Source organism: Clarias gariepinus, chromosome 6 (genome assembly GCF_024256425.1).
Source record: "Clarias gariepinus isolate MV-2021 ecotype Netherlands chromosome 6, CGAR_prim_01v2, whole genome shotgun sequence".
NCBI classification, from domain to species: domain Eukaryota; kingdom Metazoa; phylum Chordata; class Actinopteri; order Siluriformes; family Clariidae; genus Clarias; species Clarias gariepinus.
The window spans coordinates 22,229,772-22,253,867 of record NC_071105.1 but is presented as its reverse complement, the minus strand read 5'-3'; the positions used below and the strand labels follow the sequence as shown (position 1 = coordinate 22,253,867).

At 38.6% G+C, this 24,096-nt stretch overlaps 2 protein-coding genes across 2 annotated transcripts in view; one reads left to right on the top strand and one right to left on the bottom strand.

Annotated features, from left to right (window-relative positions):
• Nucleotides 1–5,064, bottom strand: part of kif5ab (kinesin family member 5A, b) — a 42,102-nt gene extending 37,038 nt beyond the window's left edge. The window contains exons 1-2 of the mRNA XM_053498467.1: nucleotides 4,820–5,064; nucleotides 4,563–4,739 (exon numbers count right to left, since the gene is read on the bottom strand). Coding sequence (XP_053354442.1) covers nucleotides 4,563–4,691 — 129 coding nt within the window. The 5' untranslated portion in view covers nucleotides 4,692–4,739; nucleotides 4,820–5,064. The remainder of the gene's footprint in view (nucleotides 1–4,562; nucleotides 4,740–4,819) is intronic.
• Nucleotides 5,065–6,998: 1,934 nt separating this feature from the next.
• dctn2 (dynactin 2 (p50)) lies at nucleotides 6,999–24,072 on the top strand. Its single transcript, XM_053497708.1, has 14 exons — nucleotides 6,999–7,186; nucleotides 9,792–9,860; nucleotides 16,821–16,917; nucleotides 17,029–17,090; nucleotides 17,183–17,281; nucleotides 19,374–19,534; nucleotides 20,133–20,283; nucleotides 20,385–20,450; nucleotides 21,114–21,152; nucleotides 21,247–21,324; nucleotides 21,442–21,513; nucleotides 22,249–22,351; nucleotides 23,115–23,206; nucleotides 23,288–24,072. The coding sequence occupies exons 1-14, from the start codon at nucleotides 7,151–7,153 to the stop codon at nucleotides 23,372–23,374; spliced, it is 1,212 nt and encodes a 403-aa protein (XP_053353683.1). The 5' UTR covers nucleotides 6,999–7,150; the 3' UTR covers nucleotides 23,375–24,072.
• Nucleotides 24,073–24,096: the final 24 nt, after the last annotated feature.

The window sequence follows — 24,096 nt, the reverse complement described above, 5'->3', positions numbered from 1 at the left end:
CTGCTTCAATGCGGCGTGGCATGGAGGCAATCAGCCTGTGGCACTGCTGAGGTGTTATGGAGGCCCAGGATGCTTCGATAGCGGCCTTAAGCTCATCCAGAGTGTTGGGTCTTGTGTCTCTCAACTTTCTCTTCACAATATCCCACAGATTCTCTATGAGGTTCAGGTCAGGAGAGTTGGCAGGCCAATTGAGCACAGTAATACCATGGTCAGTAAACAATTTACCAGTGGTTTTGGCACTTTGAGCAGGTGCCAGGTCGTGCTGAAAAATGAAATCTTCATCTCCATAAAGCTTTTCAGCAGATGGAAGCATGAAGTGCTCAAAAATCTCCTGATAGCTAGCTGCATTGACCCTGCCCTTGATAAAACACAGTGGGCCAACACCAGCAGCTGACATGGCACCCCAGACCATCACTGACTGTGGGTACTTGACACTGGACTTCAGGCATTTTGGCATTTCCCTCTCCCCAGTCTTCCTCCAGACTCTGGCACCTTGATTTCCGAATGACATGCAAAATTTGCTTCTATCCAAAAAAAGTACTTTGGACCACTGAGCAACAGTCCAGTCCTGCTTCTCAGTAGCCCAGGTCAGGCGCTTCTGCCGCTGTTTCTGGTTCAAAAGTGGCTTGACCTGGGGAATGCGGCACCTGTAGCCCATTTCGTGCACACGCCTGTACACGGTGGCTCTGGATGTTTCTACTCCAGACTCATTCCACTGCTTCCGCAGGTCCCCCAAGGTCTGGAATCGGTCCTTCTCCACAATCTTCCTCAGGGTCCGGTCACCTCTTCTCGTTGTGCAGCGTTTTCTGCCACATTTTGTCCTTCCCACAGACTTCCCACTGAGGTGCCTTGATACAGCACTCTGGGAACAGCCTATTCGTTCAGAAATTTCTTTCTGTGTCTTACCCTCTTGCTTGAGGGTGTCAATGATGGCCTTCTGGACAGCAGTCAGGTCGGCAGTCTTACCCATGATTGCGGTTTTGAGTAATGAACCAGGCTGGGAGTTTTTAAAAGCCTCAGGAATCTTTTGCAGGTGTTAAAAGTTAATTAGTTGGTTCAGATGATTAGGTTATTAGCTCATTTAGAGAACCTTTTCATGATATGCTAATTTTTTGAGATAGGAATTTTGGGTTTTCATGAGCTGTATGCCAAAATCATCAATATTAAAACAATTAAAAGGCTTGAACTACTTAAGTTGTGTGTAATGAATCTAAAATATATGAAAGTCTAATGTTTATCAGTACATTACAGAAAATAATGAACTTTATCACAATATGCTAATTTTTTGAGAAGGACCTATATATATATATATATATATATATATATATATATCCTCACCTAAAGGATTATTAGGAACACCATACTAATACGGTGTTTGACCCCCTTTCGCCTTCAGAACTGCCTTAATTCTACGTGGCATTGATTCAACAAGGTGCTGAAAGCATTCTTTAGAAATGTTGGCCCATATTGATAGGATAGCATCTTGCAGTTGATGGAGATTTGTGGGATGCACATCCAGGGCACGAAGCTCCCGTTCCACCACACCCCAAAGATGCGCTATTGGGTTGAGATCTGGTGACTGTGGGGGCCATTTTAGTACAGTGAACTCATTGTCATGTTCAAGAAACCAATTTGAAATGATTCGAGCTTTGTGACATGGTGCATTATCCTGCTGGAAGTAGCCATCAGAGGATGGGTACATGGTGGCCATTTAAACGATGCCCAATTGGCACTAAGGGGCCTAAAGTGTGCCAAGAAAACATCCCCCACACCATTACACTACCACCACCATCCTGCACAGTGGTAACAAGGCATGATGGATCCATGTTCTCATTCTGTTTACGACAAATTCTGACTCTATGACTTGAATGTCTCAACAGAAATCGAGACCCATCAGACCAGGCAAAATTTTTTCAGTCTTCAATTGTTCAATTTTGGAGAGCTCGTGCAAATTGTAGCCTCTTTTTCCATTCTTGTAGTGGAGATGAGTGGTACCCTGTGGGGTCTTCTGCTGTTGTAGTCCATCCGCCTCAAGGTTGTGCGTGTTGTGGCTTCACAAATGCTTTGCTGCATACCTCGGTTGAGTGGTTATTTCAGTCAAAGTTGCTCTTCTATCAGCTTGAATCAGTCGGCCCATTCTCCTCTGACCTCTAGCATCAACAAGGCATTTTCGCCCACAGGACTGCCGCATACTGGATGTTTGTCCCTTTTTACACCATTCTTTGTAAACCCTAGAAATGGTTGTGCGTGAAAATCCCAGTAACTGAGCAGATTGTGAAATACTCAGACCGGCCCATCTGGCACCAACAACCATGCCACGCTCAAAATTGATTAAATCACCTTTCTTTCCCATTCTGACATACAGTTTAGAGTTCAGGAAATTGTCTTGACCAGGACCACACCCCTAAATGCATTGAAGCAACTGCCATGTGATTGGTTGATTAGATAATTGCATTAATGAGAAATTGAACAGGTGTTTCTATAATAATCCTTTAGGTAAGTGTGTGCGTATATATATATATAAAATATTTGCATTTTCACAGACACAGGACACAGACTATTGGTTGTATATCCTGTATGCAATAAGTGCAGCAAGCCGTTGACTCACTGACATGACCAAACTTGTCCAAACTTGGCCTTGTCATTCCACAATACAGTATTTATGTATGTATGTATGTATGTATGTACTTGCTAATATTTGATAAGACAATAGGAGAAAAAGGGCAGGTATGAAGAAATATTGTAACGTGTAATGTGGTGCTGTTCAGTATTTTTTTCTCCATTTAATTTATGCCTCTTTGCCTGAAGCACATCATTCTGTGGATGCTCTCTTTATATAATGAGTGGAAAGACTGAAAGAAAAAAATATATAAGATGATTGATGGATGGACGGATAGGTAGACAGATGGGTGAATACAGAAGTCACATATGCTTAACATCAAGCTCAGCTGATTCATTCTTGCTGTGACTCACACAACATGTTAACAAGAAGGAAAGGATGGAGAAGGGTGAGAAAACCCATGCCCCATTGGGAATATTCTTTGCTGTTAGAAGAAAAAATGACAACTAATTTTGCGTAATGCTCCCAGCCAGCACTGTGAAGGACCTGATCTAAGATTAGATTATCTGTGTACATATTTAACTCCATTTATACGCTGCAAACATGGACCTGTGTGTCTTACTATGATCAGGGAAATGCAGATAGCGGAACATATTTTTGGCTTATTATTTATTTTTTTTAGTGTTGAGTGTTTTCTACACTCTACACGTTCTGATGGAACCGGATCTAATCTAATGGGACGGCTGTATCCTTTCTCTATTTGTTAAGACTGTTTATTTAGCATGAGTGGGAGGACCATAAAACACGTTGTTGCATTTAGGACAGAAATAGACAGAAGGAAAAGAGAATCAATTATTTTCGGATTAAAAACCGGAGTGAAAATCTCTGACCCAATTACTCTGTTTGATTATGATCCTTTATGAATTATTCAATCCATGTAGAAATCTTGGATTGATTTTAATTCTGGATACAGCAGTTAAATCTCAGTAATATGCTGGATTTAGTGTTTTAAAATAGTCTTTGACCAAAAAAAGAACTTAACTGGAACAAAGCATGGTTAGAATTGATGGTTAAAAGTATTTATAACATTCCAAATTAGAAGCTTTGACTTTCAAACAGTGCACTGATTCAATTTTACCCAACTATTAAGAACCTATTACTACTAACTGCACTTTGGTTTCTGTGTGAGTCCCTCAGCCTCGCTCTGCTGCCCTCTTACACACAGTAATCAATAATAATAATAAGGTGTGTGTGTGTGTGTGTGTGTGTGTGAGAGAGAGAGAGAGAGAGAGAGAGAGAGAGAGTGAACACTCTCTAAAGAGAGAAGCTACAGTAGTAGTTGCTTCAACTGTTTGCCTTTTTAGCCAGCTTTTGCATGTGTTTATTATCAAGCTAAATCACAAGTTATCACAACCTTGTTAGGGAATTTCTTTAAAGCATGGAACATTTCTTTGGATGTGTGAAAGTAATGTGGAAGGATTAATTATTAGTGCCTGTACAGGATATATTACAGAGTATGTGCACAGTTGTATTCCCAGGGTATTTTTCACACACACGAACGCACAAAATCCCATGCATTGTGACAAGGATGCAAATCAGTGCATCCTTATACATCCTTACACAGTGGTACTATTCGTATGCGCTTGTGTTCAGGGAAAAAAACATTTGGCTGAGGATTTTTAGTCTCATTCATCCTGGAGGCATGATTTACTGGCGGCCAAATTTAACCTGGCCTGGTTTATACATGTCATAAATTTTCTAATAAACACATCTTAACCATTTCCCTAAAAACAATCTGGCATCCTGATAGATGTCACTTTGATGGATGACTGTAGACTAACCATTAAATAACAGTCAGTTTTTCATCGATTCATGGTTTTCTGACGGATTGTTAGTAACTTCTAAAGAAAGACAGTGTAAGACTCTGCGTCACTCTCTAGAAATAAAATGAATCAAATCATTTAAAGAGAGTTTAAAGAGAGTCTAGATGAACGCAACTTACCCCCATGATGACAGTGTCATCCCCTTGGAAGACTGGGAGAAATTTGTCTCCACGATGGATTTCATACTGGTTTAATGGGCGAAAACGGCACAGCACGTTGATGTTGCATTCTGCGCCGGTTTCAGCCATTGTGTGATGTGAAAGTGGCTTAAACGCGATCGGTTTCTCGAGACGGTCCTGGTGCGTAAAAAAAAAACAGATACTGGTTTTGAAACAGATTGGTAGACAGTTGGGAGTAAATTAGTCGAAGCACTCACTCAGGCACCGTTTGAGTTGGCTGGATGACAGATGCGCAGTTTCGCACCTTCCCCTGAGCCGTGCAGAATCCAAAAACAGAAAAATGCGTCTTTATGATGCGGCAGCCCGCAAAATCTAATCTAACAGCCAGACTGATTTCGTTTTTTTTTTTTTGTTTTGTTTTTGTTTTAAATCGTTAGATGACGGAAATGTTTTGGGATGTCCGGATAGTTTTTCTCTTTTGCCTACTCCATGCGCAACCGGAGGAGGCAGGTGTGCAGGATGATGCTGCGTGAAAGGCACCGCTTGAGAACACAGTAGCGAGGGGGCGTGGCTTGTGTTCTGATGCCATGACAATCAAGTGATGCTCGCATCACGACCACTGATACATGCACGATGCAAGATGTAACGACTTATTATCAAATACCAGATACAATCAGATCATTTATGACAAACGCACTATCAAACTAAGAGTTTATTGTCCATTCCTTTAGACTCTTAGATAGACATATTAGTTCACGTACATATACTACATAGATCAAATATAGAGGATTACATTTTCGTCCAGAAATTATATAGATTATATCTGTTATGACGCGAAAATATGCCATATGCAATGATTTGCCACTTAAAGTAAAGTGAGTTACATATCGATTTTAGTATAAGCTCGTGTTTGTTGCTGAGATGTTGTTCTCGCGAGACTGATGTCCTCCAGTGTTGCCAGATCTACAGTTTTCATGTGTACATTTGGGAGAATAAACTGGGAGAATATCCAACACTGCACACAGATTATATAGTCAGGTCCATAAGTGTTTGAACATGATGAACACGATTATCTTGTCTATCTGTATATATTTCATGTCCCTTCATTTTTTTAAAGGCTTACAAGTAATGGGATAAACTAATCCAATCATAAATATTTAAATTATTTTAATATTTGAATTAAAAAACATCACAATTAATGACATCACAAAATGCAGAGTTTTCTCCCTAGAGTTGCTTTACCAAGGTTTTTGGCAGCCACTTTCAGATATCGTGGGTCCTTTTGTCTTCAGTTTTGCATTTAATAAATGAAAAGCCTGCTCATTTGCATAGACATTTAATTTATTTGCCTTGTGTTGCTTTTACAGTACATTATGTTTTGGGCCACCGTCCACCTGTACTATGAAACCCTGTCCTATCAGTTTGGCAACATTTAGCTGAATCTGAGCGAAAAGTAAAGCAGAATGCTCTATCTACTTTACAATTCATTCAGCTTCTTTTATCAGCACTTACATCACTAAACACCCCAAGCGTGCTCATGCCATAACACCGCCTCCGCGATGTTTGATGATGTGGTATGCATAATGAGCCGTTTCTTTCCTTCACCATATCTTTCAATCATTTGGGTACAAGTACATTTTGTTTCAAGGCTATACAGACTGTTCCTTTTATTTATTTATTTTTTTTTTTAATAAAAATCAAATTTGGCCCTTCTGGTCTTGAGTGTTACCAGTTTTGGCTTCTTGGGATAATCCCTCTGTATGTACATTTATGAAGGCATCTTGTGATTGTAGACTTTCATTAAAACATCTGACTTTTCCAGAGTGATTTGACAAGCTATGGTAAAGGGAAATTAATCCTACAACATCAACCAACTACTTTCAATTTTTTTTTATCAAAATAAAAAATTAATGAACATTTTAAACACAATAGAGTGCATTTAAGACAACGATATTGGACAGTGTGGACTTAGCAGTACCAAGTTAGTATAAATGTCATTCATCATTCACCACACAATAAAATATTATCATGCTATCAGTCTTCTAACGCATGTGATTTTTGACTAATTTGCATTCCTTAGATGTGAAATGGTGAGACTGGTGTAAACGTGTGCAATGATGGGATTTAAGACTCACAGGGTTTGGAGGAAAAGGCTTTTAATTCACTTTTTGAGGCTTTTGAGGAAGAATTGACGAGTCAATTCTGGTTACTGCCTGATCGACCAGTTCATTTCTATAAAAAATGTAATAACAAAAAAAGTAAATAAAAATAACTATTTTGGAGTCAGTGTAAATCGACACACAAAAAAATCGCGATTCATAATAGTCGGTCTTAAGACAATAGTCGAATAAGAGTCAATTTCTACCACATCACTACAATTTAGTGTGTTTTTTAGTTCTATTGTCTTTTGCAGACTTGGCAACCCTGCCTCTGGGTTCACGCCTGACGTCTGCGCTGTTGTCAGCAGCTTGCAAGTCACCGGGGCGGCTCGCTTTTGGTGCTAGCTTGTTTCTCATCATACTGGAAATACTGTAATAAAACCAGTATTAGACACTCGGTGGGATTCTGTTTGGTTTATCTGTGTCGCAATGGCCGACCCGAAGTACGCCAACTTGCCTGGCATCGTAAGTTACTTCAACCTATGAGCAGCTAGCGACTGTCAGAGGCTAACATTAGTTAGCTAACAGGACTAGCGCGCTAGCAGCCGTGTAGCCAAACTCAGCGCTTAGTGTAGAGTTATCCGCGTGGCGTCTAATCCTTTCTTTTGATGTATTTTAACTAAATATAGGCAACTTATAACGGCACACTGTTTCGAAGATTATTTTACAGGCGTTATATGGATAACGGCTAATAAAGTGAACTAGCCAGGTAGCCGAGTGGACACGTAAACACACAGAAGCCGGCTAACGGCCGTTATCATCTTTCCGTCGCGAGCTATTAATGCAAACAATATGGGGAGAAAAGGGGGATTTACCAGTATAATGTTGTAGCGAAATGTGCTTAAATATGTGTATTTACAGGCTGATAAGTAACACTGGATATGTACACGAGGTTGTTGTTGTTACATGTTGGTTAGCTAAGATGATTGATTTTAAGCTTTGTTTTATTGCACTGGCTTGGCAAATATGAACATCAGCACTGGTGTATAAATAAGCTCTTGTAAAATTGGTCAGGTGAGTGTTGTGGTTGTGTGTCGAGCTGTTCTCCACCCACACTGTAGAGGCGCTTCTCCTTTAAAGGGCGTCGCCTCCAGTGTCTAGGACTCGATCAGGTCCTGCTCAACTTCTGCACCGAGCAGGAAACTACACATGTGGGAGATGAGAGATGTTTCAACAGAAATGGCTAAAAGGAAAAGAGGATATAAAATATATAAAGTAAATATTTGTAAAGAATGAGATGAAAATGTGCAAATATAGGTAGTGAGGAAGAGTGTTTAGTGGACCGACTAGTGCAAATTGAGGTGTGCAACTGAGTTTAAAATCAGGCACCATAAAGAGGTCTTACGTTGAGTAATACAAGGATAAATAATGTTGAATAAGTTACATTTATATACACAGAATTTCCTATAATATAATGCAAAGTGATATTTCAAAGAATTATTGTCTTACCTCCGAAAATAAAACCACCAATGCCACCTGTCACACGTACACCTGAGGAGTGTAGAAAAATGGTGATCTGTTGTGTTAATGAAGTGATGCGATAAAATTTTAGCTTATAACAGAATCTCATAAAACAGTTGTGTACAATGTCCAAATAGGAATACATTAATGTAAACTAATATGAAATCTATACATATAATAAAACCTGTATATTAAAGATATTTGTAAAAAAATTATTTGGGGGGGAGCATAAGATGAGTAATAGAACACATCAAGATTTCTTTGCTATTTTTGTCTGTTTGTTTGTGCACACATCATGTAAAAACTACTCAATGAATTTTACTGGGGTTTTCACAGGTGTATTTGGCCAAGCTTGAGGTAACATATAGGCTTTGTTTCATCGCAATCGGCCCACCTGAAAAGAAGATATAGTACTTTGAATTTTAAGTGGAAAACACCCTTATGTCATTAATAAAATCTACCCTGTATCATTAGTTCATCTCAAAATTTAACAGATGGCATTAAATATTTTTAAAACATGCTTATGAGTGTGCAATTAAACTCCACGTAAACTAACTTGCGGGCACATCTAATGCATATATATTGTGTACAGTATGTATGTGTGTGTTTATATATATATATATATATATATATATATATATAAAATATGTATATAAAATATGTATGAATATGATGAATATATATATTCATCATATTCAATCATATATATATGTATATATGATTGAATATGATGAATATACATACCGTATGTGTGTATGTATTAGAGATGGTTGTAAAAATTCATTTTATTCCATTATGAATCGCGATTCTTTTGTGTGACGATTTACATCTTGTCACACTGACTCTAGAATATATGTTTTTTAAAAATATTTTTTTACCTTTAATAATAGAATTGAAGTAGTTGATCAGGCAGTGACTAGAATTGGCTGGTCCTCATTTTGATTGGCCGTGACCGGCGATTAAATAAATTAATCTGAAGATTGCAGAGGATCTAGAGTGGAACAACAGAAACACAGTTTTATAGAAAAAATTACATGTAACCTCCAATCTGCTTTTTTCCCCCCGAAATTCAGTAAGCAAATTAATCTCAAACTTGCTCATTACACACACTTGCACAAGCCTCTAAACACTGCAAGCTCAAATTAGCCAGAATTTGCTTGAGTTAGAAGGCCCACGTGCCCGTGTGCATACTGTCACGTTTTGAGACTTGGGAGGCATTAGAGGAAACGTCACCATTACTTTAGAATCATACAGGTGGCACACTTTGAACTACATTTTTATCCTGTGTCCTAGGGCTGAATTATTTGCTGTTGTTTAGAAATAACAATTATGGTGAATAACAGAGATGTAATTTAATTACAGAGAGATTTAATTTTAAGTTAAATGATAACCTTTTGTATGTAAAATTAGTTTGTATTGTTTAAATACTGCCCTTGGTAAAAAAAAAAAAAAAAAGAAAGCTAATGTTATAAGGAACGGGTGATATTTGATTACCCATTAAACTTTATAATTAAAAGGTTTAAAATTGTGAGAGAAAAAAAACAATGCATGTCGAAATGTATAAAATCGTGATACTGTGCACTAACTGCATACACTCTTGTCCCCGCAGGCCTCTAATGAGCCGGATGTGTATGAGACCAGCGACCTGCCCGAGGACGACCAGGCGCAGTTTGAGTCGGTGAGTTGTTCCACACATAGCCTTGTCAAACTGCATTGTTTTCTGCGAACTTTTTCAGAAGAAAAGTTTGTATTTTAATACAACAGTCTGAAAAAGGCAAATAAATAAATTTACTCTGACCTGCAGAAGTGCACTGGCCATTAAGGGGTTTTGGGTCTACTGTTTTTGTTTTTCTACACTTTCATTCTCCTCCTCAGTCTGCATCTCGGTGTAGGCCACTACTTAAAGCACCTTCATGCCTATTACTCAGTACAGTAGTCTCTATACATTAACACTGACCAGCTATATGACATGGATGAATACGGGTAAAGCAAATAAATTTGATCTGATAGTTGAGTCAACTGGACTTCTTTTTTGTTAGGTAGAAACGTTTCACTGCTTAAGTATCTTCTTTAGCCTGAGGAAAGTTGGTAAGTTTCTCATATTTGTATCCTCATACAAAAGATCCACCCCTATCTAAAAAGGCTTGTTATGTGAACAATGGAGAAGGCGAAAGTAGGAGAGAGAGTGATTAGAGAGTAGTGGGAGAGAGAGATGTTAAGAAGAAACAGCAATGGAGAGAGATTAGAGAGAGTTGTTAAGATTTAACAACCAGAGAGAGTACAGGTGAGTCCTTAAGAGTGGCATTCCTGGCAGACCTGTGAAGAGGTCTTGATCTTTTAGGAGATGGATAAAAGATAACATTGATTATCTAGATACAAATGCATCTTTCATCGGGTGGGATAAATTAGGCAGCAAGTGAAAAGTCTGTTTTCAGAGTTGACATGATTGAAGCAAGCTCAAATTACTCAGAAATTGCATGCGTTAGAAGCCACATGCACCCTCGCAAGTAGGCAAGGTTAAGCATCTGAGCGACTTTGACCAAGGTCAAATTGTGGTGGCTTGATGACTGGGTCAAAGTATCACTCGAACAGCAGGTCTTTTGGCGTTTTCCCTGTAAGTGCTGGTTAGTCTCTACTAAAAATGTACCATGAGACAGACACCTAATGAACTGGGGTGAGGAAGCCTATTGTTGCACATGAAGAAGAAGAAGCCTTTCCCATTTAGTCTGATCCCACAGAAGATCTCAGATTGCTCCCTCTGTAGCTCAAGGTAACATTGTCAATGATAGAAAGCTGTCTGGACACACAGTTTATAACATCTTGGTGTGTGTGGCTGTGCAGCCGCAGAATGGCCAGGGTGCCCATGCTGACCGCCGATACCACCAAAAAAGCATGAGCATCACAACTGGCCATGGAGCGATGGGAGAAGGTGGCCAGGTGGCCCTGTTGAGGAACACTGATTAAATAATGGTATAAATAACTATTTAAAAAATCGTATATTGGATCCAGTGTTTTAATCTTTTTTTATTCTCTAGTTGAATTATCCAGATTATGCTACAGCTCTTTCCTTTTTTTTAGTTTGCACCTTTTGGGTGTGTGTAGCAGTATCCATCTATATAAGTAATGCAAACCATGCTACATGCTACATTCACTTCCTGCAGCTGCATCAGTGAAATTTAAATTGCTTTTTCAATGCAGTTGACCTAAGCTAGCTTTTACTTAAAACTAGAGAGACACAGAATGCTGAGGAGTTCTGGTGTTCTGATTACTGCAATTGCTGTGTCTCTCACCTCCCCCTACATACCACACCAAAGGTTTAATTCAGATGTCTAGACCCTGCACCCTGGTTGAAAAGGAAAAGGGGCAGAACATGTGACCGTGTGCACAAGAGAGAAACACAAGCATATGATTAAATCAGGGATGTGGGAGCTATGAGATGAGTATGAGCGTCGCTGCACCAACACTTGCACTTGCAAAATTAACTGTTTTTGATCATTACCCATTGGACCTCATGCAGTCCTGTAGTAGGAGTGAATGGACTTTCATCCGGACATAATGTTATATTGGGTGTTTGTAAGAAGCTACTTTAAAACAAATTCCTGACTTCATTATTTTTTTCATGTAGGTTTATTAGAACTTTCATTTATCTTGAGTATCAAATTGGTTAAATACGTAATTTAAGATATTAATAGTTAACAATCTGTCTTAACTTGATGTTAAATCTATGTTAAAGTCATATTCAAAAGTTCATAGTTAAAAAAAACATGGCTTCTTGCTTTCTGTCCTGTTTCAAACTGTTCTGTTTTTCATATGTATATTTTATTTGTTCAGATTTATACATTTTCCAGATATATTTTAAGATGGTGGTATTTCATTTGATTCATATTGAGACCTTGTGGGGAATGCAAACTTTTGCACTCTGTAGACACAGTTGGAAAAGTTCTGCCCTTTTCCCATGATCCTTCATGTGGATTTATGTCGACACATTACCTAAAGCAGAAAAAAAGTTTAGCAAAATACAGTATGCTACATTGTCATGTGTAAACTTGCCACTGCTTTGGTAATATATTAATTGCTTATTCATATGAGATGCTATTGATCCCAAAGGGAAGTTAAAACAATTACTTATGGCATGTAGTAATTACAATTAAATATTTGTTCAGTTTTGTGCATCTTAAGACCTTTTTGTTTTTCTTTAAGCTGTGCTAATTAATCTACCATCATTAACATGATATTGCTTTACCTTCCCTGTCACAGCACCTTCCCTCCTTTTACAGTATATCTTCCACTTTGGACTAGCTCGTGCAACTAAGATGTTCCCCAGAAATATTGGGAACAATCATGTCTCAGAGCTATGGGACTTTCTGATTAGTTTTTTCAATTTGGCATCTGTTTGTTTTGATTCATGTTATATAATGTTAGCATGGGATAGAATCAAATGTTCATGAGCTGCACCGAAGGACAAACTCACAGAGCCAACAAGGCACAAGATCACATTAGCTGTAGCTTAATTCTCAGACCAAATGCTTTTGACAGAGCATGAAATAGAGAGTGCCTTGTATTACAAGTATTTACTTACCGGGTAAGCTACCTAATAAATGTATCATTTGCCCTCACGCGATATCTTTAACATATCTTTAAGCGCATACACATTTGACTGTCACGTCTTTTCCACCAACACAGCAGTTCAGGCATTAAACAATCAATGTGAGATTTGACAAATAGGGTAATAATGAGAATAAATGTGGAGGACTGTGCGAGAATTTAAGTTAGCCTTAAGTGAAATATCATCATAGAGAACGAATGCGCATGTGATTTAAGATATGTTCAAGATATCAAATAAGGGGAAATGATATACATTTATTAGGTTGCTTACCCGATAAGTAAAGGTGTTTTAAATTGGCACGACCTAATTTGAACCAACCCAACTCCACCGCTGGCCAGTGTTTACATTATTTTTGTACTCTGTTCTTGAGAACACTTGCATATTTATACTCTCTGATACAGCAGGTGGCAAAATGCATCTACTTGTTTTATGACCTACCATTAAATGCAGGACGTAGGGATGCACCGAAATGAAAATTCTGGGCCGAAAACGAAACCGAAATTTTTGGATGCACTTGGCCGAAAACCGATACCGAAACCGAAAATGGCTTCATTAAAAAACATGTTTATAATATTTTCCTATATATGAGCTGTCCTCATTTGAAACTTTGAAGTGCTTCCAAACCGCCGACATACTCCGTGTTTGATGCGTAATGACAGCGCGAACGAGACGGGAGGATGGGAGAGGCGCGGCGACAATTTCGGCTTTTATTTTCGGCGCTTTCTTACGTTTCGGCCGAAACCGATAATGCTATTTCGGCGAAAATTTTCGGCGGCCGAAATTTCGGTGCATCCCTAGCAGGATGCATTAAATGCAGAAGAGACTGAGTCAACCTTTGCACTCCGCCTAATATTATTTAAATTTTTTTGGGGAAAATGCTCTTGCATACTGTATTAGCTATGGCCTAGCTATGTAGGTCAGAGGATGAGATTGCTATGTACACAATGAGTTTTCGGAGGAGACCAAGGCACTCATCCACTTTCGTTCTTAAGTACAGTTGGCTTCCATATCTGATTCGATCTGTGCCCACATATGCTGTATTGTTCTCAAGGCCACCTCTTCAAGCGGACTCAGACATGGTTCCTGAGCGTGGAATGATTGTGTTCTCCCTGACCAAATGGAACCAGACTTTGGCGTCAAGTTTCAAAACGCCCTAAAAGCTCCTGTGTGCCGCCAGAAGTAATTGACCAGGTTAAAAACTAGTAGGCCTGGACAAAAAGACAGCGAATAATCAATTAAAGGTTGGGTTATGTTTCATTCCTTCAATGAATATAAAAATATTACGTCTAGTATCTTTATTTTCTCTTGACAGGTGAGCAGGAGAATGATGTGATGGCTTTGCGTTAAACTTTATTTTCAACATACTTCGTGTTCCTGTCAAAAGATCATCCATCACCATCTACGCATCAAATTTAATTTGCCTAGTAATGACATTTCTACTGTCAGACAGACTATGCCTCAAGCTGATGTGTGTAGTGAGGCAGACTTTGGGATTTTTGGAAGCTTTAACTTTAGTTTTAGCATCAAGGTGTGTTGCATCATCATGAAGCACATTTAGTTTAAACATACCAAATAGAAAGTTTAGCGCAAACATCTGCTAGCTACAATGAAGGGGAAAAAAAAATAATCGCTCAGTTTCCTCCTTCCAGCTTTGATCGTTAGTATGATGTTAAAAGTTTTCAGCACTTGACTGTTTTTTTATTGATTTATAATTTTTTTACAATTCTGCCACAGTGGTTTTTACCAATCATTTAAATAACTTTAGCTCCTCGAGTGACCACAAAATGAACACAAAGTATTGCCAGCCTTGAGGGTTCAGTGCACCGTAAAACCGCTCCAAATTGGGGACCAGAACCTGTGTAGGAAATTTGTCAGAAGAAAAGGGATGATGGTGAAGTAGCCTACTTGTGCCTCCAGTGTGAGCTCTAAATGTGTGTAACTGTGTGCTGTTTCTCTGATCTGAAGTGGAAGGTACTTTAGCCTTTTCATCCTTCACCTTCAGACTGAGGCAGAAACAACTGTCCGAAGCTCTTGTTGCTTAACCTACGTCGACTGCAACATGCCACCCTGGTTTCCTGCTCTAACTCTGTTCAGACTGGGACTCGCAGCTTTGCTGTGAGAAGCTAGTGAAATGCTTGTCTTATGAGCTTGTGGACTTGAAAACAAGAGAAAAGCGGATTCAATAAACAACACAATGGGTCCTTACAGCAACCATCCCTTTTTTTGCCTTTGCCACCAGCTCTTGTTGTGCATGTCATGTGATAACCGCATTAATATGTCTCTCTCTCTCTCTCTTTCTCTCTTTGTCTTTTTCTTTGCTTCTCTCTCTCTCTCTCTTTGTGTCTTGTTCCACCTTTATTTCTTTCCCCTCTAACTCTCTTTGGGAACCCAAGGAGCTGGTAAGAGCCTATGTGATTCCCCTAACATCTAACATCACCCTCATTTCTAATCAAAATCAACCCCTTGTCTGTTTCAAATGGTGTGATTGACTGAGTGTTTGCTGTGTTGTGCATCTCCCCGTCAATATAATATTGTTTACGAATCCAGCGCTAACTAGGCAGCATATCACGAACACTGAAAGCAAAGCCCAAACCCATATAACATCTGTACAGTCACACTCTTCCAGTAGCACATGAGTGAGTTTTCTCTGAGCCATCTGCAATGTGTGTGAGATTGTAATAGTTGTCTTTAGTGGGTGTATGAAACTGGATCCAAGAACTATGATTTTCTGTAAGTTTAAAAACTCTGACACATGGAATTAGTTTAACTAACTAACCATAGTTAGTTAACAAAATCCACGAATCCAGTTTTGTATTTTGCCCACATGTCTTTGTCAAATTGTGTGTGTGTGTGTGTGTGTGTGTTTTAAGGGAGTAAATAACATTGAATTTAAAGTTGTAATCAACATATCAATACTGTGTGATTTATAACACGTTTTTTAATCGTTTCAGCCTGGCAGACTAATCAAGTTTGTGGTTCTGTACTGATTTTGGTTTAATGTATATTTTATAATATTTACATTTTCTCGAAAATTGCACAAGGTTGCTGGACTTTCTCTTACTCGGACAAGACGTAAAATAAAGAAAGTGTTCCATATCACTGGTCAGAGCATTTTGTAAAAACAGGTTAGACAAGATAGTGAATGCTATTTCGTGAAGCCAGCCAACTGCCTCTTTTTAAACTGCAGCTCGTTCATTGTTAGGGGGCTGCACTGTGCTGTAGACACAGTGCTGTATGCCAGCCCTTCTCCTGAGAGCATGGCCAATCTGGTGTTTATACTCAGCCAGGATCAAAACTCACACTCTCTAAATAATTGGGCCAATGCTTGTAAATTCGACAGGACAGAATCTGATATATCTGAAACTAATCAGCCAGTCACTGGGCGTGGCAGATTAAGCTGAAAACAATCTGATTCCAGTCTGATCTTTGATCTATATGATCGATCTGTGCATGTTACCGGATCTGCAACCTGTTACTTATTTTGTGTAAGAACTGATTTAATAATAATAATAATTTTAAAAAAGCCTAATACATTTATTTCTGGCCAAAAAAGCGGGACATAAGCCAATTAACATATGAATTAGGAATGATTAGTGCTGATGATTTCAATTAAAATGATAATTAGAAAGTGATTTAAGTCCTCACCTTAAATCTGTTTTTTACAGTCCTTTTTTAATCATCACTCTGACCTTTCTGTTTTAATTTCTTAAAAACATTGCATGTACAAATTGTTCTGAAAGCCGGCATGTGTTCTACCTGTATGTTTTTTGCTGTGTTGACCTTTTTACATCTGGAATTAAAAAGCAAACTGCTTGTGTAAGAAAATCAATGTTGTTTGAATGTGAACAAGGCACAGTGCAGTTGCACTGTTAGAACAGTTAGCATGCATAGCATTTAAACACTAGCTATAAGTGCAAGCAGATGTTAGTGCTTTTGGCATTTCAATGCCATTATAATCTCAGGTGTAAAAAGCAGCCTCAGATCTTTCTACTTGTGCAACAGCTGTTAACATGTTTTTTCCCCCTCTAACAGGAAGAGCTGTGCAGTGACAGTGTGGAGCGGATTGTTGTCAATCCCAATGCCGCCTATGACAAGTTCAAAGAGAAGCGTGTAGGCACAAAGGGGCTTGGTGAGTACAAGTTCAGTGACTGCGGCGTGTCTGTATTTAATTTGTTATATGAAACGTTAATGTTCGTGTTACTTTTCTGGCTCTCCCTTCTGACGACCTGCTTATTTTCAGACTTCTCGGACCGGATCAGCAAGAGTCGCAGAGTCGGCTATGAGTCTGGAGATTACGAGCTTGTGAGTTCTCCCTCAGTATCACTGTTAGGCATATAACAGTTGACGGGTTTGGTTTAATGAGTCATTCTACCTTTTTGTCGGTTTCCCTATAGCTGGGTGATGGGTGTGGAGTTAAGGAGACTCCTCAGCAGAAGTATCAGCGACTAGTGAATGAGATTCAGGAGCTCACAGAGGAAGTGGAACACATTCAGGTTAGTGATTGGTACACACTTTAAAAAAAAAAAAAAAAAACTTATATAACTAATTTTTTCAGACATTTAACTTTCTCTAAGTCATAGTCACAAACGTTATTCAGTAATTTTGATACTAATACTCCTGAGCCAGAAAGCACCAGAAACATTGTATCTGCTAATCTATTGATAACATGAGGTACAAATACTTCAACCAATTAAGGTAATTATCAATTAAGGTATGACATGTTAATTGCTTGTCATCAATACCACCTTCACTCTTAAATTGCTGGCGTTTTTATTTTATTGATAAAACTATGTTACTTAGTCTGTTTATTTAGTTTTACACTCGAGACATGCACGGTTATATCTGTTTTAGCTTTTTAAAGTTCCAGTATTTAAATTATGAAATCAGTATTTGTTATTCTACATGTTAGCAAGAATCTGTGAAGGGAAATGTTATAGGTCTGGAGCCGAAGGAGGAAAATTATAATTAAAGATAAAAGTTATCTATCAAACATTCTAATCCTTTAAAAGGGTTATGGTGAAAATCTGTTAGGTGAAGTGAGGAGGATTTTAAAGAGCTTTAGGAGTTTCTTAAGTTTCTTCTATCATATTCAGATTATTATATCAGCTCATATTGCTCAGCGGTTCTCTGAGATTGGTCCTAAATCACTCTTAAGCTAAGTTTTTAAGATAATTTAGGAGCTCTCTGAGAGCTGAAATACCCCTCGAGTAATAATACCTATTGCCATTTTGCACCCTATTAAACTTTAGCATTTCAAATTTCCAAAAAGATTACACTTTAACTCGCATCAGAGGTCACACTGTGACAGTAGTTTAGCTGACATGCAGGAAATGTTTTTTTTTCTAGTAATAAATTTTTTCTTTGTATTACATCTGTCAAACACTTGTGCCAACAACAACAGCAACACATTTACTTTTAGTGGAAAGTAATCTTTCCTTAGTGTTCAAGGACTGTGAATAACGGAGTTAGACCGCATATTATTGGTGGACTGTCTTCCTCCTGCAACACTAAGTCATCATGTAGAAAAACATGCCCACTACTTTCACTTAGGCTACGTTCATGTGACCAGCCTAAAGTGGCTCAGTCTGGATTTTATTTAATTTTTTTACCGTAATGTGACAGGGTCATCACACATCAGATGTTTTTTTTATTTTTTTCAGATTGGATATGAGTCACTTTGTCACTTTCTATATGTGGTCATGCAACTTGAATAATGAATGGGCAGATTGGCATTCATGTGACTTTTTGCCTCTGTGCGTGTGTGGGTTGCTCACTGACGTCAGTCAACATCGGCAGCATGGGGATTTCATAGCAGTGCTAGCAATAGCTGCTAAAACAGATAAAGTGAGGCGCCTGGCTTTCTTCCTTCTTCTAGACTTTAACAAATACAGCTGACTTACTGTTTGCCACCCTCCATAGCAAAATCCCAAGCATATTTTTGGTATAATCAATAAGTGATCGCATGAACCCGTGAAGTATTTTAAACCAGATGGCTTGAGCAAAGACTTATCAATGTGCATATGCGTGCCTTTTCACAGTGCAGATGCATCTGACTCAGATAAAAGTCACTTGTAATTATGAATATGAACCGTCATGGCATGCAAATCCGATCGGATTTAAGCAATCTGTCTTGTAATGTGAACACACTCTAAGCAAGCACCTGTTTTAAAGTTATACCGTTATTAAGTCTGTAGTTCCATGGTACAGCAGTGTAGCTGTGATTCAGGCACTTAAAGTGCAAAAGAGCCAGGGAGTTTAGTAGCTGGAGTATCAAAGATGACATCTGAACATCTACCATGTCTTTCATAGATATTAACCTTGTTTTAGGAATATGTTTAACACACTTAACTCTGTTCAAGTTAACTGTCCTCTAAAATGTCTAGGGAGGTGTTCAGACACCCAAGCCGGGTTGAATGTACATTAGTGTTTAGTGTAATTTAAGTGACTTGTAATATAAGATGGAAATAATTAAAGCCTTTCTGTTATTCCATTGACTTTGTTTCTCTGTATAAATGTATTTGTTGAGTACGGTGAGGTAAATTTCTTTCTTTCTTGCTTTGTTTTGCTTTTTTTTTTTTTTTTTAGACCAGTGCTAAAGAGAGCAGTGCAGAGGAGCGCCTTACGCCGGTGGTTCTGGCTCAGCAGGCGGCCCAGCTCAAACAGCAGCTGGTCTCGGCCCATCTCGATTCATTGCTGGGCCCAAACGCCCACATCAACTTGGCCGACCCAGATGGAGCCCTTGCCAAGTAAGGAACAGTGAAGATGGATTTGTAAGGACTCTAGGGCTCTGTGTGGATGACACACTTGATATTGGATCAGTGTTGTCTGTGCAGTGTGTGCTTTAAACCATGGTGCAGGATGAGCTACACCACTCCTAAAACAAAGATAAACTTAACCCGAAAGAACAATTCAGAATGTTTAAGAAAAAAAAAGGCATGCAATAAAGAGACAATGTACATTTTACTATATATAGTCAGGGTTTCTTCAGCACAAACATAGTCTACTACGTACAACAAACAATAAATACATATCACCTATAACCATATTTTAATTCGTTCGATATTTCTATTCATTTCCACAGAGGGTCCAACCCTCCTGTCATTCTACCCTATTCTAGTAGCGGTAAGATTTACGTTTTAAAAGTAATGATAAGGCAGGGCTTTTGTATAACTTTGGCAGAATAAACAGGTATAGGACCGGTAGCGTTAGAAGGAACTGACCGCTACTAGTTAATCGATCACAGATGGCGTCAATCTCCTTAACAGTGTTGGCAAATGTACTTGGACAGCTGTCAATATATACTCTGTGTGGTAAACACCGATAATCATTGTGTGTGTGTGTTAGGCGGTTGATGATTCAGCTGGAGGTGGCACGGGGTGTGCGTAGCGGTGCTGGGGGAGATGGAAAATCCGGAGGACCTAAAGGCCCAGATGGAGTTGTGATGTATGAGCTTCACAGCCGGCCTGAACACGAGAAGTTCACAGAGTCTGCTAAGGTACAAACTTTTTTTCTAAACTTATTCTTCTCATTTTTCTAAGCTTATTTGTTTAAAGTAAATTAAATGTACTGATCCTTTCTCTGTCATTGTATGTGTAGATAGCAGAGTTGGAGAGAAGATTGGCAGACCTGGAGACTGCAGTAGGTTCTGGATTAGATAAACAGGTGCATTCATTTGCCAACACTTTTTCATTGTCCTTAGGAAAATTAAACGTAGGTTTGTGATGAACATTCCTGTAATAAGTCCGGGCACAACTTTGTGTTAAGTTTAAATTAATTTGTGTCGTCACATTTACTATATTTATGGATCGAAGGAACATATTTTTGTAGTAACCCAGGAAAATTTTTCCTATTGTGAAATTTTGCCATTTTATGACGTTTAGGTTTTCCTGGAATTTCTGAAATATACTTATGTTGGTTGTATATTAATCCCAACTAACATCGTCACATTTTAAAATCTGGTCTACAAATAAGTGAAAATTGTGTTCAGATTGCGGGCAAGTGTATTGTGGGAATTTTGAGTTGGATCAGGATTAATCTCAGTACTTTTTTTCTTGTGGCACCTCGCCTTGACATTGACTGTCTGAATAAACTCTGAAACTCCTTGGCTCTTTATCTATAATGATTTTTATTACACCTTAAACAAGAGTAAAAACAGTTGTGTATTCTTTTAGGGAAATATGTTTAGTGCATCTGATCATCAGGCGTCATTAACAACTGAGTATGCAGTTGTTCTTGCCCGGTTTGTATTGTACCACTGTGTAAAGTAGTGACTTACTTTGAGGTGAACACAGTAACAGTCTTGTGTTTGGGTTGTGTGTACTGCAGGGTCCTCTCAGTGCAGGACTTCAGGGAGCAAGTGTAATGGTGAGTACTCGTGCTGTTAGATCACTGCTCAAGTACTTAGTGCTTGTCTGTTCCACTTTAAGTCCTTGACTTTTTTTTTTCTTCTTCTCTGTAGGAGACTATGGAGCTACTGCAGGCTCGGGTCAGTGCTCTGGATGCTGCCACTCTGGACCAGGTTGAAGCCAGACTGCAGGTAACCATGGGTTTTCCTCGCAACGGAAGAACAGTCTAAACAAAACATTTTGTTAAATATTTTTGTGATGTGTATACTCCACGACCTAAGAGAAAGTGTTGCTTTTTTTTCTTGCAGAGTGTTTTGGGCAAGATGAATGAAATCGCAAAACACAAGGCAGCAATTGAAGATGCTGAAACACAAAACAAGGTACTCATCCTCAGTCAGCATTTGTAAATGAAGGATGATCTGTGTGGTAGAGAGGACTGTAGTACAAGTAGTGTTTTGTCATGTTACTATGTAAAAGGCTTGGGATACTTACCTAATACTGATAGTGAGTAAAGAATCATCCTCATTCTGGTTATATTAAAACTGCTATACAAGGGTGTTGTAATCTTGCATGGCGATGCATGTCCGCTTTTACCCACACTGTCAAACACTTTGTTTTAAGGTGTTAAAATATTTCTACAGTCCTGATCTTGCTCCATCGAACTTTCACTTCGATGCACAAGCAGCCGTACAAGGCCGAAGATTTACTTCTAATCAAGAAGTGAAGACAGTGGTGCATTTGTGTCTCGCAGCTCAGTCTTTTTTTTTTTTTATGAGGGAATGTGAAAGTTTATTGGCAGATAAACAAAGTGTATTAAAAAAGCAAGGAGACTGAAAAAATGATTTGAACAAGTGCAAATATTTAGTGCAAATATTTAGTGTCATCCAGTGTCTCAGAAGTAAAAGACACTCTTGAGTTTGTGTTTCTCTACCTCAGTGTTTAAAAACGACTGTTTCTCTGTACTTGTCTGTAAAGGACACCAAGTAATCTCTGTTTCATATTTTTAGTATTTATAAAATAGGGTGAGAAACTTGGAGACATTTTTGTTCGGAGAGTTTAAAACTTTTTAGTTTAAAACACTGCCTGTTAATGAGTCGGGTTTGTGCTTGATTTAGGTGGCACAGCTGTATGATGTGGTGCAGAAGTGGGATGCCATGGCAACCTCCCTTCCTCAGGTGGTCCAGAGGCTGATCGCTGTTAAAGAGCTACATGAGCAAGGTATCTCTTCTCTCAGGTTCTACATGTTATTGTGTCAGTAATGCTTTAGCAAAAGGGGGACTTGACTTAAAGCTGTGGATATTAAATGAAAGAAGTTGATTGAGTGTCATTATCAGACTTCAGCTGCTCTTCCTCTTTACCATTGCTGTCACCCATATAGCCTGCTTTCACCCCATGCTGGGACTGACATAGTGTAATTAACAATCATTAACACACATGTGATGTGGAGTTACACTTAGAGTTAAACATGCCAGTGCTGTTATGCTCTATGTCGCCACAAGTGGAACGCCTCTCATCCAGTCGGAATTGTTGTATAATTTACTTCATTATTAACAGGCATGCAAGTAACTGTGTATGAGCGATTACTGTAGAAACAGTAACATATTAGAAATGGTGCATTCATTTATATACGTGTGATTTGAGTTACAGCTGGCACTACTGTCAGAAATTACTGAACAGTCAAACAAGGCATTCTACAGCAATGTGCTGTAACATCTGCATCAGATGTGGACAGGAGAATGTATATGAATTGGCAAATTAGTTGAAAGGAGATGGTGGAAACTGCATGTTTTAAACTGGTGTGAATGCATTCTAATTATTTTTTAAAAACCTACGTGCGAGTGGTGTCTAGTCCGACTTGGTTTGTGGTTTAAATTGATTTGCTGACACACAAGAACACAACTCCACACATTTGACCCGTGTTAAACTGCTAGTATGATTTTTGTCACAGGAAGTATTTTGTGTTTGTGTGTCTTCTTTTTAGCCATGCAGTTTGGACAGCTGCTGGCCCATCTGGACACCACACAGCAGATGATCAACAATGCGCTGAAGGACAACAGCACACTGCTCACACAGGTACTCACAGCTTTACATTCTTTTGTACCTAGTGACAATTTTCTGGCACATCTTTTGTGATTTTATTGTTTCTTTGTTCAGGTGCAGCAGACCATGAAAGAGAACTTAGTTTCAGTAGAAGAGAACTTCGCTGCTTTGGACCAGAGGATGAAGAAAGTCTCAAAATAAGATTTTTCCCCCCTCCTTAAATGAGCAGAGAGGGAGATTGAGGGATATGGAAAATGATCATTTCATACATTTTAAAATCCTCTGCTTTTCTCCTTCCTTTAAACTTATTCCTTACCGCTGAATGTTGGAAATAAAGTTTAAAACAAAGGTGTAGTTAGTTGAAGGTTATGACCAAATGCCCTTTTACACTACAACAACCCAGTGACCTTTACACCCATGTTTCTGTTTGTAGAGACAGTTACATGTCTCAATCACTTGCCTAAATTCCACTCCTAACTCCTATAATGGGGTTTAAAAATAATAAATTACAAATTTATGATTTTCCTGCCATTTTAACTCTGCCAGAAAGAATGAACTTGGTATTAGTGTGGTAATTTAGCCCTCGGCTTGGAAGCATCTACATGTTAAAATATTAGTTCACCTTTCTGTGAACAGCATCCATGAACCAAATGTCTACACGAGAGCCACTGCCTCTGGCCACTGTTTGTAGGAGGACGTATGCTCATTAAGTCAGAAATCATACTGTATTTATACCTCTCAGAGTACCTTTAAAATCACTTACAGTCGCTCGTAACTTATTGTATTATGACCAAGATGGATTGGCACAAGTTACTCTGCTTTTGTCAAATGCATAAACTCTTGAAAAATATTGTTAAAACTTTCTCCAGACATAAGAATAAATTGAACATGCTTTGAGAAGTGTTGAGTTGTTCTTTTTCACC